Raw genomic sequence first — 16,940 nt, forward strand, 5'->3', positions numbered from 1 at the left:
CATTATTGCAGTATTAAACTGTATACTTGTATCTCACTGAATTTCTACAAGATCATTCTTTCTTCGCTAACTACCAGCATGAACTAAAGAAATTCAGGTGTTACTGTTCATAACAATCAAATTATTTTCATCTCCATTGTCTTGTAGCTACTATGGGTACAGCCTACACTTCTTACAACGTACCATATTTCATCAGCCTTAGTTTGTTCTACCTATTTTATTAATGCAACAAAGTTAGCTTTTATTGGACCATGCTACAGTGGACTACATCTACAGCAGATGAAATTAGCAGCAATTTTTTTTTTTCAATATCGGGCGTATAAAATGTACTTTTGCCGTGTCGACAAGGGCTGACAACCGACTGGCAGGGTTAGCTGACAATCATGGCTCAATATAGCGCGCGAGGGAGGAAGGTGGGGTGGAAACACACCGTCTTCTTTTGCATGCGTTGCACAGGGGGGAAGGAGGCGGGTTGGAGGCGAGAAAGAGCAGGGTTCTGCTCCAGGGCTGCTGCTTACAGTGGCTGCGCTGTAAGCAGCAGCCCTGGACCGCGACATCGCATATCGCTTTGAAGATACGGCGCCCACGCAGGCTACCACTTTGTTCACATCGCAGATTGCGTTTAAGATACAGTGGTCGTGCCATAAGCAGCAGCCCTGGAGCAGAACCCCCCTCTTTCTCGCCTTAGAATTAGTGTGTTCCTGCTTCTTCCACTATCTGTCTCTGACAGTCCCAGACGGCCTGAGGAGGTGCTTTCAGCCAATGAGCTTGGACAGTATATATGGATAGTTTTGGACAGTCCAGGACAACAAACCGAAGAAGCTCAGTGAAACAAGTTACAACAGTTTTGCATTTTACAACTATCATGTATGTAGCCCAAAAATGGAGCTGAGACCCAAGCTCAACAGTGAACACATAACTGGTTTATTCCATGACACAAGACTGCCCTAGTCCTGCTCATAGCCGTAGGTAGCACATGAAGCCGGTCGTGCTACAACTGGTGCAGCACTGCACTAACTATTGTATCTCTCCTCCCCCTTTAGTTCTTGCCATGAAGAATACTGGATCACAGAGTGTCTTGCCCGGGCACTCTTCCACAGCATTACAGGGCTTTCTGCCGATGGGAAGACTGCTGCTGGTGGCCCAGTTCTATTATCGAGCTGACTTTGTGGCTGTTCTTGCTCAGCAGCAGCTCCTGCAGGCTCTGCAGCCACAGGCTCTGTTGTATCATGCTCATCTGGCTGACATAGAGGCACAGTGTTTGCAGGTGGTGGTGGTTGTAGGAAGTTTGGGCGAATGTGCCACACAGTTCCGTCCTGTAATACAACCTCAGATGAGGCGCAGCTTGTAGGACCCCTAACAGAAGCAGGTGTCCATGGCGGACCTGGTCAGAAGTTCCTGGTGAACACTGGGGTACCTGGGTCCATTATTTGGGCAAGGCGGCAACTCTTATCCGCATGCAGCTTTTGCTTAATCTGCTTCAACTGAACAGATGATTGAAGACTTGGGCACATAACATCCAAGGGTGTCTCGAATCTTCTTCCCATGAGCAACTCGCGTGGCGCATGGCCTGTTACTTCATGAAGCTTTGAGTGGTAGTGGAACAGCACCCTTCCCACTTGTGTCCTGAATTCACCCACTGTGCTTTTCTTATTTATCTTTGAAAGTCTGTACTACCCATTCTGAAGCCTCGTTGGAAGCAAGATGATATGGAGGCACCAGCATGTGACGGATGCCATTCCTGTTCAGGAAGTCAGTGTACTGTCTGCTGGTGAATGATAGCTTGTTGCTGGAAACAATGTCTGGCAGACCATGTTGAGAAAAGACAGTCCTGAACACAGAGATCGTGGCTACTGCAGATGGTGACGAAACCGAGTGAATGTCTAACCACTTGAATAAAGCATCCATTATCGTGAGGAAGTAGTGTCCCATGAATGGACCTCCAAAATCAACATAGATCTTGGACCAGGGCTTGTCAGGAAATGGCCAAGGTGTAACTGGCATCCTACGGGCAGACTTCTGGTGCACTTGGCAAACAGGACAGCTTTGCACCTGGTTCCTCATGTCATTGTCGATTCCAGATCACCACAAATGGGACCTAGCAATCATCTTTGATTTCTCAATTCCAAGGTGGCCAGTGTGCAAAAGTTTAAGTACTTGAGATTGCAGGGACTTGGGAATGAGAACCCGGGCTCCCCACAAGAGGCATCCTTCATGCAGACTAAGTTCATTGGTCCTCGTAGTGTAAGGACTCTGTCTCCAGCTTCTGGAAAAGCACTCTCGGTCAGGACGGCCTCAGCCACTTGTGCCAGCATGGGATCCATGGCCGTAGCCCATCTAACAACTGCAGATGACAGGACGTGAAAGTATGCTTGTTCTAACATGAATACATTGGCAGGTGTAGAGTCATGAACCTCAGTTCCACAGAGAGGTAGCTGGCTGAGTCCATCAGCATGGCCCAGCATGCAAACAAGTTGACATGGCATGGCATGTAAACATGGCATGTAAACAAGTTTGAACTGATAGCATGATAGTGTGAGCACCCACTTGAGGGCTCTCGGTGATGCCTGGCTTGGCACACCTCGATCTGAACCAAAACGTCCGAGGTAATGGCTGGTGGTCTGTTGCAGCAGTGAACAACCTTCCCCACAGGTACTGATGAAATTTGTGGACACCAAAAACCAAAGCAAGACTTCTGTCAATCTGACTATAGGTCCTATGACCTTTATGTTAACGACCTTTTATGTTTTTATGAACATGAAGGGTTGTTACCTGTGGATCGCCTTCTAATCTTTCGCTACATTGCCAAGATTGTAACTGCACGCCAGAGTTAGATGAATGCGCGATATTGTTCAGGCATAAGAATGAAGATACGCGTCTTATGGTAGAGGCATGGCATATCTATAATGGTGGAAGTGCGCGTGTGAGTCAGCCTTCGATTACTTTACATAAGAAAGAGATTAAGTGCCTTAAAAGTTATCTCTCACGTAGACCGGCACGTGTACCTGACTGACACGTGGTGTTACCATTCCTGAGCTTGCGCAGATGAGTTTTGTGTCTTCTTTCTGTTTTTTTCGCCTCAGTGCTCCCTTCAGTTGATAGTCGGCGTTTGTGTTGTCCACTTCTCTACTCTTGTTTCCTGTCTGCATGCCTCACCTCTTTTTTGCAAAATGAATTCTTACCAACTAGCTCAGCCTTCTGTTGTTCTGAGAATGAGAAGTTTCTCAGAACAGTAGTGGGCTAGAACAAATGCAGTCAGGTGACCATGTGTGTCACCTTTAGCCCTCTTCACCCGGACAACTGTATATTGTCTAAATTTCAATAAAATCAAATCAAATCAAATCATTTGGCATGAGCCCTTCACTTGTGATGAATGCTTGCCGTTGCTCTTTCACCTAGCTGTACCTTTCCTCTTCAAGAGGCAGCTGATGCAAGGGAGGCAGTCTGGTTGAGATGTTTGACAAATACCGTCTGTAAAAATTGAGCAGGCCCAGATAGTTTTCCAGTTGCTTCACGTTCTGTTGTTCTGGTACGTGCATTGATGATGACCTCCACCTTCTAGGGTTCGGGCTTTAGGCTTGCGTATGATGTGGCCAAGGTATTCCACTTTGGGAGCAAAGAAAACGCACTTTCCCAGCTTCAATGTAAGGCTAACCACCTGAAGTTTCTGCAAGACAATCGCGAGATTCACCAAGTGGTCTTTGTCATCAATGCCTGTAATAACAATGTAATCAAAGTACACAGCTGTTTCCGGCACACCTCGAAGCAAATTTTACATCTCTTGCTGAAAGGTAGCAGGTGCAGCAGAAACACCAAAATGTAGACTTGTGTACTGGATGTGGCCCATGCGTGTGCTGATAGTCAGATATTCCTGGCTTTCTGCATTAAACAAGAAGAAAAGGGATTAACCGAGGGGCCCGATTTTTATTAGTGATATCATAAGAAGCCAACAAACAATGACACCATGGACAACATAGGGGAAATTACTTGTGCCTAATAAATGAAATAAAAAAACGATAAATTAATGGAAATTAAAGTGGATGAAAAAACAACTTGCCGCAGGTGGGAACCGAACCCACTACCTTCGCATTTCGGTTCCCACCTGCGGCAAGTTGTTTTTTCATTCACTTTAATTTCCATTCATTTATCGTTTCTTTATTTCATTTATTAGGCACAAGTAATTTCCCCTATGTTGTCCTTGGTGTCAGTGTTTGTTGGCTTTTCATGATATGGCTTTCTGCATTGAAAGATATCTACTGCTAGGCATCTCGCAGGTCAAGGTTGGTAAACTTCTGACCTCCTGACATAGCTTCCCACAGCTCTTCAGCATACGGAACTGGGTAGGTTTTCATGAGCGACACAGCATTGACTGTTTGCTTGAAATTTCCACAAATTATAATGCTGTTTCTTTCCTGAGCAGGAACAACTGGTGCTGCCCATTTGGCTGTTTTCATGGGAACGAGAATATTTTCATGGTGCAACCTCAGGATCTCCTGATTTATGAGGTCAACCAGTGTGAACGGAAGTGGGCGTGGTTTGCAAAATTTCGGCACTGCATCTGGAGGCACAAGAATTTTGGCAGAAAACCCCTTGAATGTGCCAATGCCTTCTGCAAACCCCTCAGGAAAATGAGGAATCAACTCACTGCCGTCACTAACTTGGTTCATTTGTTTGAATCCTTCGATCGCCCAAGGCTTGGAGCCAGTTGTGCCTGAGTAACGTTGGAGCAGTGCCACTCAAGTGGTACAACGGAAGGACCCGTTCACACCACTTGTATCTGATGCAAACGTTTGCCTTAGCTTTGACTTGCGCGAGCTCCCCACTAAATCTGCGCAAAAATATTTTTGAAGGTTCTAGACTCGCTTCTGGAAAGGCATGCTGAAACTTGTCTACTGGCATTACAGAGACGCCTGCCCCTGTGTCCAACTCCATTTGAAACGATGCTCGAACATTTCCACATGCAGTGACAAGGAAGGGCTGCACCGTCAGCTCGCTGTTCAGGTGCCACATATCACGTCGGCGTCAACAGCGTTTGCCTGCACGGTGCGTGTTGATCATGGCGGGGCAGTCCTCACAACAAGCGTTTTCTCCTTCACGGATGTGTCGGTCTTCCACGAGTTGCAGACGACTGCCAATTGCTCCATTTTCTTGCAGGAGTGACACTGTGGCTTGCTGTGTCTGCATTGAGGCGCTAAAAGATTCCTGTCACTGCAGCAGTAACACGTCATGCTCGTGGCCACAGACAATAACTGGTGAGTAGGCAAACCCAGCAAACTACTTGCAGTAGCCTTTTTAGCGGCTTCCATTGCCATGGCGGTTTTCACTGCATCCTGGAATGTGAGGTCGGGACTCTCGAGTAGCTGTGTCCAAATTGCTGCATTGTTTATGCCACATACTATTCAGTCTCTCAGCATGTTGTCGAGCTCAGTTTCATAGCGGCAGTGTTCAGCCAAACACTTCAGGGCTGCAGCAAAGTCACTGACTACTTCTCCTTCGAAACTCCCCGTGAATTGAAGTAAAATTGTTGCACTTCCATGGGTGGAGTGGGGGCATAGTGCTTGCCAAGTATGTCCAGTATCTCTCTGAGTGCTTTATCGTGGAGCATTGCCAGCTTCACAGAGTTGTGAACTAGTGCATAGGTACGAGGTCCGCAGCAGCTAAAAGAAAATTGAGTTTTTCTTTGCTGGTACGACATCGTTGGCTTCGAAGAACTCTTGAACGCGCTCCTTGTAAGCAGGCCAGGTGTCGCCTTCTCCCTCGTACACTTCGATCCTACCGAAGGTAGGCATGATGTAGTTCCATGCACCCTCATTGCCAATTTTGTCATGTATGTAGCCCGAAAGAACAAGGAGCTGAGACGCAAGCTGAACAGCAAACACATAACAACTGATTTATTCTATGATCCAAAACTGCCCTGCTCTCGTGACTCTCCTTCTGCTTGCAGCCGTAGGTGGTGCTAGTACTCAGTGGCGCTACAGATGAAGCAGCATTGCACTAACAACCACTTTAGTGGATGACAGCATCTGGCCACATTTGCACTTGTTTGGCCCTTTTTCATTTGAAAACATTGTCAGGACCTCGAAGCATGCACTATCAGAAACCCCTGCTTATTGCTGCGTAATAGGCAGAAACCAATAATAGAACCCAACTTACCAAGCGCACTTTGGGGTGGTGCTTGACAAAATCCAAGTTTGAAGACATGTATGGCAGCAAGATGGCTGCCACCTTGCCTGATGCATCACACGAGGCCACCACATTGCTCCATGGAGACACAGTAACTCCCTGCGACAAGACAAAAATGTTGCTCCTGCTCAATCATTTATCTTGTAGTTCCAGGTGATTCTTGCTCAAAAATGATTCCTTGTACAGGTATAATATTTTTCATATTAAAATATATTTGCAGAAAAGCATCGACCAGCAATTATTTTCTGCAAAACTTCTACAGTAGACTTTTGTTATTTGCATTTCAGCGAATTACAATTTTCAACTAATTCGATCACAGCCGAAGGTCCCCAGACGGTGCTGATGCATTCCTGTGAGTTAAAGGTTTCGTTTTTTAGATCCTAAGGTTGGCCATTGCTGGATAATTTGAGCTTTACCAGTCAGCACACACATGCCTAACCCATAGGGTGACCCCACTAGTGACCTCTTAAGTGGCAGCGTCTGTTCTTGCGGAGCTTACGGGACAATGAATACATTCAATGCGTCGTCTCCCGTAAAAAATGCCTATTTCTGGCTTGTCTTAAGAACATTTTCGAGCAATAACCATAGCTTACAATGCCTGATTACGGCATTTGCCCAATTCTAACACGCACCTTTTTTTTCCCCCACAAAATTGGGCTGTAAATTGGTGGCACGGCGCAATTGGACACTATACCAAAACTGCCTTTGTGGCATTTGCATGCTTTACTGCATAAACTTTAAAAACCATGCGGCAAAGTTGACTTCAGGGCAACAACTTGATTTGGGTAAGTTGGTCCATCTTGAGTATAACTTGAAGCATCGTGAAGCAGATGAGGATGGAAGCAAAAATGAACACAACAGGATGAATGCTGAACTGCCAACTAAAAAATTTATTGAAGGAACAACTAGCTTTATACCATGTCAAAAATTCCAACAAGAACCAAAACGTTGAAAGGCATGCGTATTGCCTCAAAGTACAGATGTTCATCAAGGAACTTTATCTCAAGTATTCTTAGACTGAGTGACGCTGCAGTGACACATTTATGTTTTGCTTTAGCAATGTTTCAACAATATCTCTTTCGTTTTTGTTTTTTGCCAGCTTCAGAAAGCTAGCATCACTTGAACATCAGAGTACATGTGTGTTTGTTGCAATGTGCAGCTAAATGGGTACTGTACATGTGTTTAACATTGCTTTCATGCTGCCTACCTCCATCATTCAAACACTGCTTAGTTTGTCCGACGCACACTCTTCCACAACTTAACGGTATGTTGCAAATGACGTCAGAGATGCACTTGGTGAATTTTGTTTCGCGATTTGTGGTGCATTGCTGGCATTTCCGATTTTTCATTGCACTGCACAGCTTTGAAATTTTGCAGTGAGCAGAAAAGACTAGGTTGACTTAGTGCCTGTTGGCCACTTTTCTTACATTATGGGATAACATGTGAACATATGGTGTTACGTGAAGTGGTCTCTTTTCTTTTACCTGCTTTCCTATTTTCAGGAGTGTTTCAGACACAGCTGTGATGACGGAAGATGGATAGCTGGCTGTGTTAAGGCACTATGTCTGCTGTAGGAGGCTATTTTTCATTTGGTGCACAGAGTACTTTTTCATTGCAGCTTGAATACAGGTGGTCGCTATTCCCTTTTTCACAAGCGTAGAATGGGCACTGTCATAGGGAAGAATGCCTTTCTTTAACTGGGTTGATAAGCCTAGCAAACATGTTGATTTGATGCAAATTAAAGATTAATATAGAAAAACTGAATGTTATTATTATTCGACATTTAGACGAACATCAGCCCCCATAGTGCATACTAAGATTTCTCAGCATATCTTTCACTTCTTCATCAAAACAATAATCTAGTCACTGCTTTAAAGAACCAGGTAGCTGTCCATGTAGTGATCAACGCGAGTAACTGGAGAGTAAACTAAAGCGGCGCAAATGTAATTGTCAACACTAGATAAAGATATATTGTTAAGAATGGGTGCGATAGATGCACTGATATTAATATCAATGTGCTGGATACAGAAATTTTCGTTGTAGTTATTTGCGGTTGAATGAAAATAAGATTCTAAAAGAGTGATGAAAGCGCCAATGTTTATGCCTCCCGAGTTTTGAAATTCTTGTTCACCTGTTTCATTGAGTTTTTCACGAACAGCAGCAAGGAAACCATCACGAGCAAGTGTATAATACAGATCTTCCACATCAAAAAAAACCGTTTATGACGTTAACATGTTTTACACAGGGTCCGCATACTTCATTCACAAATTCTTCGGAACTTCCCACTCAGTAGCAGTCATTCACCGGGAGCTTTTTTTAGGTGGCCTTGCAAAAAATGTCTGACATGCAACTGCCACCAAGTCTTTTCGGATACTATTCTCCTTAATGGGTAGTTTGGCTCGTGTGTTTTTCATGTAAAGAAAGCTTCCAGAAACACGGATTCTGCTTTGCTTGTAAGCTTCTTTAAAGGTCCAAGATTAAGTTTTCCAAGTAGCTTGAGGTTCCAGAAGAACCAGAGGACTACCTGGTTTTTCTAAAGCAGTGACCAGATTATAGCTTTGACGAAGAAGTGAAAAATATTCTGAGAATTTTTACTATGCACGGTGGCTTACTAAAGTTCCCCGTTTATATGTCGAATAACAACAACATTCAGTTTTTACATATAAATCTTTAATTTGCATCAAATCAACGTTTGCTGGGCTTATCAACCCAGTTGAAAGAAAGGCATCCTTCCCTATGACAGTGCCCATTCTAAGCTTGTGAAAAGGGGAATAGCCATCACCTGTATTCAAGCTTCAATCAAAAAGCCCTCTGAGCAACAAATGATAAATGGTCTCTTACAGCAGAAAGAACACCTTAAAACAGCCGGGTATCCATCTTCCGTCATCACAGCTGTGCCTGAAACACTCCTGAAAATCGAAAAGCAGGAAAAAGAAGAGAGACCACTTCACTGTTGTATTTCGGCGGAAGCCACAGAGGAACCATGAAGGCAGTCGCGGCCGCAGCGGAACTAGCCCCTCTTTATTCAGAGGCATGTATATATACAGGTGACAACACTGGCACCACTGGTGGTGTGTAAGGGCAAACAGAAACTGAAAGTGATATACTACATGTTCCCCTCCTTACAACAAGGTAAGTAATAATTAGTAGATTAGTACTGTTATACAGATATAGAGTATTTACAAAAAAATTACAAATGTCTTCAACCATACATGGCATGTGCTTATCACTATAATGCTGTATGGAACAACTATACAGCATGGCCTAGAACAAGCAATAAAAAATAAATAAAAAATAAACACTCGCAGAGACACAATTGTCTGGACACAGTTCATGCAGCACTCAAGTTCTCTGGCACTGCACCTGTCTGCACATTGCGCACAAGCTACATGTGGTCCCGGTATCGATCTGGAGGCCTTCTGTTCCTTGGTGGTTGGACCCGACGTTGAAGCATAGGGCCCTCCAACACAGCTGGTGCTGGAGCTTGTAGCGTGGGCTAGCTGGTGAGGCTTCGGGTAGAGCAGTTGAGGCGTAATTGTTGGGTCTCTGAGATGCCAACAATGGAGTCATGGGTTCGGAAACAGCATTATGCTGCAGATTCCATATGGCTGAAGCTGCAGGTACCCTGCATAGCTTCAATGCGTTCCAGGTTCGTCCATCACCAAGCTGAAACGGTGATGGACCTTGCTGATGGATTGCCTTTGTCGGGTGGCTAAACATGAGGTCTCCCTTAACCGATATTCCAGGTTTCTTAATTCTAACGTAATCACTAACAGACACTGTTGTCTTCTTCGCGGCACTGCGATGGTCTGTGTACTCTTTGCTGTAGTCTTGCTTGTTCGTAACGCGTTGGCACAGATGAAGTTCGTAAACAGGATCGCTGAAGAAAGCTGGTGACGGCTGACTCACAACATCAAGGCGTGTTCTCAGTCGCCATCCGTGTAGGAGAACAGACTGTGCAACTCCCGTAGTGGCATGTGGTGTGCAGCGATATATGCCCGAATACTCGGTTACTGCTTGGCGAAGCAGACGCTGTTCCAGCATGGTGACCTGCACAAAATTCTTGGAAGACCCGGTTAAACCGCTCGACAAGTCCGTTCACTTGGGGGTAGTAAACGGAAGAGTGCACAATGTGGATGGCGCGATTTTTGAGGAACTCAATGAACTCCATAGATGAGAACTGGGGCCCATTGTCACAGACCGCTACGTCCGGATAGCCTTCACGGGAGAACACAATGCAAAAAGTTGATGACAGTGCGGGATGATACTTCACTGCAGAATTGAACATCCGGCCATTTGGAAAAATAGTCAATGAGTGTAATGGCATATCTGCAGTCATGTGGTGCTCTCTCTATAAGGCCGACGATGTCGACAGCAAGCTTCTGCCATGGACGCTCTGGCAGGGGCACTGGCTGCAAGGGAGTAGCAGCAGTCTTGGTACTTTTGTCAGCTATCTGGCATATGCTGCAGTTCTGGGTGGAAAGCTCCACTTGCCTGTCCATGCCTTCTCATAGCATTCTCATAGCCGAGTTTTTGTTCGAACTATACCAGGGTGAGCTACATGGGCAGCAGCGATTATCTGCCGTGTCAGAGACAAGGGAACGACAATTCGTTCACCGCGCAGGAGCAGGTTGTCAACGACAGACAATTCTTCACGTACCAAGAAGAAAGGCTGAAGTTTGCCTGAGAGCATCTTACGTGCAGGCCAAGATGTGGTGACATAAATTTTGACTTGTTCTAACATGCAGTCTTCATCAAGGGCCTGTTGAAACTGCTCTTTGGTGAGGCACGGCAACTCAACAAAGGACACAACCTCATCAAATGGGGCATTTTCCTGCGGAGACGAAACTGGAAGGCGGGAAAGAGCATCCGCCACCTGGTTTTCAGACCCCTTCCGATACTATACTGTATAATTGTAGCGAAGCAGCTGTTTCGACCAGCATTCAATGCAAAGGGGGTGGCACCCAATGCCTTGAGAAGAGAGCAGCGAAACCAAAGCTTGGTGGTCCACGGGCAATGTGAAATGCCGTCCCCCCAAGTACATATGCCAATGCTCACAGGCCTAAACACATGTCGGCGCTTCACGATCTCCAACTCCGTATTTCTTCTCCGCAGGTAAAAGTGTGCATGAAGCAAAGGCAACAGTTCGCAGCCTGTGGTCATCCACCTGCTGGAGAACAGCACCCAGTTCGCAGTCAGATGCGTCAGTGTACACTACAACTGGATGGGATGCATCAAATATGTGCAGAACTTTGTTGGAAGAGAGCAGAAACTTCACCTAGGTGAAACCGGTGTCTACAGCACCATTCCAACTGAATGGCTAGGTCTTCCTAGGAAGAGCTCGCATTGGCTCTACCACATCAGCAAGCCGGGGAACGAACTTGGCACAATACTCTATCAGTCGAAGGAAAGAGCGCAGACTAGTACTATCAGTGGGTGCTGAAGTATTCATAATAGAAACAGTTTTCTCTGGCAGAGGAGAGATGCCTTGCGGTGTGATCCTGTGTCCCAAGAAGGAAAGTTTCTGTACGCCAAATATGCACTTGTCATTCAACTTGAGCCCTGCTTCCTTATTGCCCCACGGCACAGCGGTCAGGTTGAATAAGTGTTCCTGTTTGCTCTTCCCAAAAACAATGATGTCAATATAGAACAAAACACCAGAGCATCCTTGAAGGATTTTCGGCATCATTTGTTGAAATGCAGCGGGGGCAGATGCCAACCCAAAGCACACGCATTTAAAGCGGAAAAGGCCATCGTGAGTTATGAAAGCAGTCAAATCATGGCTTTCAGGATCGAGCAAAACCTGGTACAGTAAAACCTTGTTAAACCATACCCGCTTAAACAGCAGTTTCGCTTTAAAAGTAGTAAAGTCAAATCCCTGACTCAGTGGCCATTGAACATAATGTGTTTTGTATCAGCATAAACAGCACCACCTTATTGCGTACGTATTCGTTAACACGTAGTGTTTCCACTTTTCGTTGCGCAAACACAGTGGTGCGTTGTCTCCATTGGGCAGCCCGGCAGAACAACAAGCCTCAGAGATCAGAACAACGGCCTCCAAACACCCTGTGCATTCACGCGTGAAGCCACATCAACATCAACATCATTTCGGCGGCGTGCCAGAGAGCGTTGTGGCGTCACACAAGCGAGGGCTCGCGTCATGCCGAAGCTCAGATAAAACACGCCGGATGCTCAACATAGAAGAAAAATTAGACATTGTTCACGCTATCGAACGTGACACGAAGAAGTCGGCCCTGGCATGCAACAGGGATCTGCTGTTGACTACGGTGTGTGGCATTTGGAATGCGAAGTTCCTCGGCAGTGCTACTGGGACTGCGAAGGGATCTCGGCTACGAGGTTCAACTTTTCGCCATCGTTACCTCTGTTGTTGCCAAAGTGTCGGCTAGCAACAGTGACGAGGACGACACGGAATGCGAAAGCACGGGCGATTCAGGCCCGACAGTGGCAGAAGCTGCGCATTGCGTCAGCCTCATGAATGCAACTGTCGTGACGAGAACAGCAGACCGCAATGAAAAAGGTGCCTTGCGACTTCTGCAGCGCTACCACGTGCATGCACGGAGACTACGTAACGCCAATGAGGAATCTGCCATGCGAGTGTTTGCTGAGAAGAGGGGGGCTAGCTGAAAAGCTGCCTCACAGCTTCAGCAAGTTTGATGCCGCTGTCATCGCTGCTAGGCCGCCGCAGCATGAAACGAAAATAACACTTTTGTTGCGTGAAGTGAATAAATACTGCATGTTTTTTTTCCCCTTTTATCGCACTTTCTTTGAGTTCCATTTATGACAGGTAAGTGGTCGATCACATGCCATTTCGGTTAATTAGTACTGTGGAGGTTTCACTGTAGTAGACCGATGCGAGATCTAGCTTCGAAAAATTTGTTGCCCCAACAAGACTGTGGAGGAGTTCTTTGGTGTGTGGAAGAGGGAAGCTATCCATCACGACCACTTTGTTAGGCTCTTGTAAGTCGACACAAACATGAATGCCTCCATCTTTCTTTTGAACAACAATCGGAGACACCCATTCTGAAGCGTTAATGCGCTCTATCATGGCAAACTGCTCTAGCCGACGAAGTTCCTCAGATACCCGAGCTTGGAGTGAAAGAGAAAGGCGGCAAAGTTTTGCTACAACGGGCAAAATCAAGAGCCACACTTTGACATGATGCACAAACCCATTGGCTAGGCCGAGGGTGGAGTCAAAAAGACATGCAAATTCATTGTGCAACTGTGCGGGAAGATACGCAGATGAAACTGGTTCCTGAACTGGAAGTTGTATGTTGGTAGCACTGTTAGTTGATGTAGTAGTCTCAAGGCAGCGCCACGACGAGCCATCAATCTGGAAGTCGAGCCATAATGGAGTCAACACCTAGAAGCGATGTGCCTTGCGAGACAACGTAGAACAGAATGAACACCTCGTGTTCCTTGTATGCGACTTTTGAAAGAAAGCATCCCCGCACTGGGACAGGTTTTCTTTATTAACCTAACAGCTTCATATGGGGTGTGGACAGCAGCACCTGTCCGGCAAAATGTTTATCAAAAAGATCACCCACTAGAATGGAGACTGAAGATCCCGAGTCGATAAGGAATGTTTAAGTCGCGTGACCAACTGCTACCTTGACTAGAATTCTGGCACAGCTGGACGTGGTCACACATAGAATGCTCACAGCAGCTTCACTGTCAGTTTCATTATCGGGCAATGTCTTGTCGCTAAGCTCATGAACCGCAACAACTTGTCGCTTCTTGTTGCATACCACACTGAAGTGACCGATGAGCCCACGATGATAGCAACGTTGACCTTGGGTTGGGCAGCGGGATGATGTGGCACGGTGCTGGCACGAACCACAATGATAAAAGTGAGAGGATGAGTTGTATAGGCGCAAATACGAGGCAGGTTGGTGGCTGTCATGCTGCAGGCTTGCCTCGGTACGAGGTGCGCGCAGAGGCACGTCGTTACGCAAAGGAGGGTGGTGGGTTTCAGTGCCTCTATGGTTGTATAGCACCAAGCGAGAGTGCCCTGATATGCGCAGCACGTTGCCGGAAGCAAATTCTCGAATATCCTCATTGGCCTGTTCGACTTGTGAAGCTAATGCCACTGCTCGGGGGAATGAGAGGGTCGAGCCCTCAAGAAAAAGGAGTTTTCGAAGGTGCTGGGATGTGACCTCTTCCATGGACTGGTCGCGAAGCGAGTCTTCAAGAGACACATAAGAACATGCTACGGCGAGAGCACGTAGTACAGCAACATATACTCCTGTACAGACTCCCCCGGTTGTTGAATACGACGGCAAAACCGGTGCCTTTCTGCAATGACATTGCTTGTGCTTGTGAAATGTTGCTTTAAGGCTTCGATAGCTTCGTCATAAATGGAAGGCTGAGCGGCGTCTCGCTACCCTCACGTTTACCGTTGGCAGCTGACTCACCGCTCTGGATGGCATCCAATCAGACGCCAGGCTCATGCCAAGGAACTGCTGCGCTCCTTAGGCAGGAAGAGGACTACGCGCTTCGTAGACGCCGCAGAATACACACAAGAACACTGGTTCACGGCGGTAGTCATAGACATTAACTCCCGGCTTACGCACGTATGTAGTGTCGCAACGGAATACCCAGAAACAGCGGAAGAGGTAGCGATTGCGCAAGTGCTTACTGACCCCCTCTGCGAGGTAGCACTTAGCGACTCGCAATCCGCAGTTCGCAACTACACGCGGGGGCGCATTTCCTTCGAGGCTCTCCAGATCCTAAGGAAAGCTGGTCGACAGCACTTCAATAGTACCGCGATCATGTGGTTCCCAGCGCACGTCGCCTCCGCCACCGACGAGGGCCCCCCAACTTGAACGAGGTAGCACACCGCTCTGCGCGAGAACAAACCCGCCGCGCAGAATCGGAGACCGCCTCTTCGAGTTTGGAACTCCTGGTTCAAAACATGCAAGAACACTCGGTCAGATACAATGACATCACCAAGCACTACCAGCTAGGCAGGTGGTTATTTCCTCCCCCCCCCCCCCCCCCTCACCCCAAACTGAAACGTCTCCAGGCAGTCGTATGGTGACAACTGCAGATACAAACCTTTCCTAGTCCTGTGCGATTGAGGCACATTTTCCCTGCACAATACCCGAGTGCTCTTTGCAAATTATGGCTGGAAACTAGAGTGACGCTCTCACACATGTTGTGGGAGTGTCATGTTGTATCAGCTACAATGGCAGTGGCTCCACAGCCTCTTGCGTCGAAGCGGGCCGCCGCTCTGTCAACTACAACCTCAAGACGCAAGAGTGGGCTGTCCAGCAGGCTCGAGAGGCGGCAACGAGGCAAGGCCTCGAAGTCCCCTCATGGGAGACCTGAGCCCGGGTCGTTAAATTTTGCTGGATTTAAAATAAAGTTGTTTCCATCCATCCATCCATGCAAGCAGTAGGCTGGAGAAGGCACATTGACCCTCTACGCTGAGGCTGTGTATCAGCAGGGCTTTGCGATGTTCGGGCTTGAAGTTGGATGCTCCTGACGCCAGCAGGAAGTTCTCGAACATCCGGTGCGATTGCAGCCAGGGTACAGGAGGGCGGCCGGATACAGGCAAGAATGGGGGCGGAGGAGCGAGCCCGATACAGCTCATGGCGTAGAAAAGTTGCAGGTGCGGTTACGCCCCTCGAAAAGATCCCATCCTTATCGCCATTGTTGTATTTCAGCGGAAGTCACAGAGGAACCACGAAGACAGTCACGGCTGCAACGGAACTAGCCCCTCGTTATTCAAAGGCATGTATGTATACAGATGACAACACTGGCACCACTGGTGGCGTGTAAGGGCAAACAGAAACTGAAACTGATATACTACATTCACGTAACACCATACGCTCACAAGTTATCCCATAATGTAAAGAAAGTGGCACTACGTCAACCTAGTCTTTTCCACTCACTGCAAACTTTCAAAGCTGTGCGTTACCATGAAAAATCGGAAATGCCAGCAATGCACCATGAATCGCGAAACAAAATTCACCAAGTGCACCTCCGACGTCATTTGTGAGATACCGTTGAGTTGCTGAAAACTGTGCATCGGACAAACTGGGCAATGTTCGAAGCATAGAGCTAGGCAGCATAAAAACAATGTAAAGCACGTGTACGGTACCCATTTAGCTGCACATTGCAACAAACACACATGTACTCTGATGTTCAAGTGATGCTAGCTTTCTGAAGCTTGCAAAAAACAAAAACGAAAGAGCTATTGTTGAAACATTGCTAAAGCAGAACATAAACGTGTCAGTGCAGCATCACTCAGTCTAAGAATACTTGAGATAAAATTTCTTGATGATCACCTGTACTTGTAGTCAATAAGCATGCCCTACAACGTTTTGGTTCTTGTTGGCATTTTTGGCATGTTATAAAGCTGGTCTTTCCTTTTTCATTTGGCAATTCAGCGTTCATCCTGTTGTGTTTGTTTTTGGTTCCTGTCCTCATCCTCATGTCGCGTCAAGTTACACTTGACTTTAGGGAACCGGCCACCATTGTGCAACACATATTAGACCATTGGCGTTTTTTTTTTTGCTACAATATCAAATGCACATTAAATTTCTAGTTTGTTTAGGAGCTTTAATATCAGTTATACATTAGTGTACTGATTTATACACAGTGAAAGCCAGTGTGCATTTGATTCTGGGGTGTGTTATAATTGGGAAAATACTACCAAATGAATCAGTGGTGTCTTCTGGAGCTTTTTCTGCATTGTGTTTAATTTGATTTGCCGAATACTTCAACCGATTTAT

At 46.5% G+C, this 16,940-nt stretch overlaps 1 protein-coding gene across 9 annotated transcripts in view; it reads right to left on the reverse strand.

Annotated features, from left to right (window-relative positions):
- The window catches only part of LOC135918099 (uncharacterized), a 703,603-nt gene that overhangs the window by 49,147 nt on the left and 637,516 nt on the right, over positions 1 to 16,940 (reverse strand). For all 9 annotated transcript variants that reach the window (XM_065451754.2, XM_065451756.2, XM_065451757.2 and 6 more), the window contains one exon: positions 6,154 to 6,282. In XM_065451754.2, the coding sequence (XP_065307826.2) occupies positions 6,154 to 6,282 (129 nt within the window). The remainder of the gene's footprint in view (positions 1 to 6,153; positions 6,283 to 16,940) is intronic.

This window comes from Dermacentor albipictus, chromosome 3 (genome assembly GCF_038994185.2).
Source record: "Dermacentor albipictus isolate Rhodes 1998 colony chromosome 3, USDA_Dalb.pri_finalv2, whole genome shotgun sequence".
NCBI lineage: Eukaryota > Metazoa > Arthropoda > Arachnida > Ixodida > Ixodidae > Dermacentor > Dermacentor albipictus.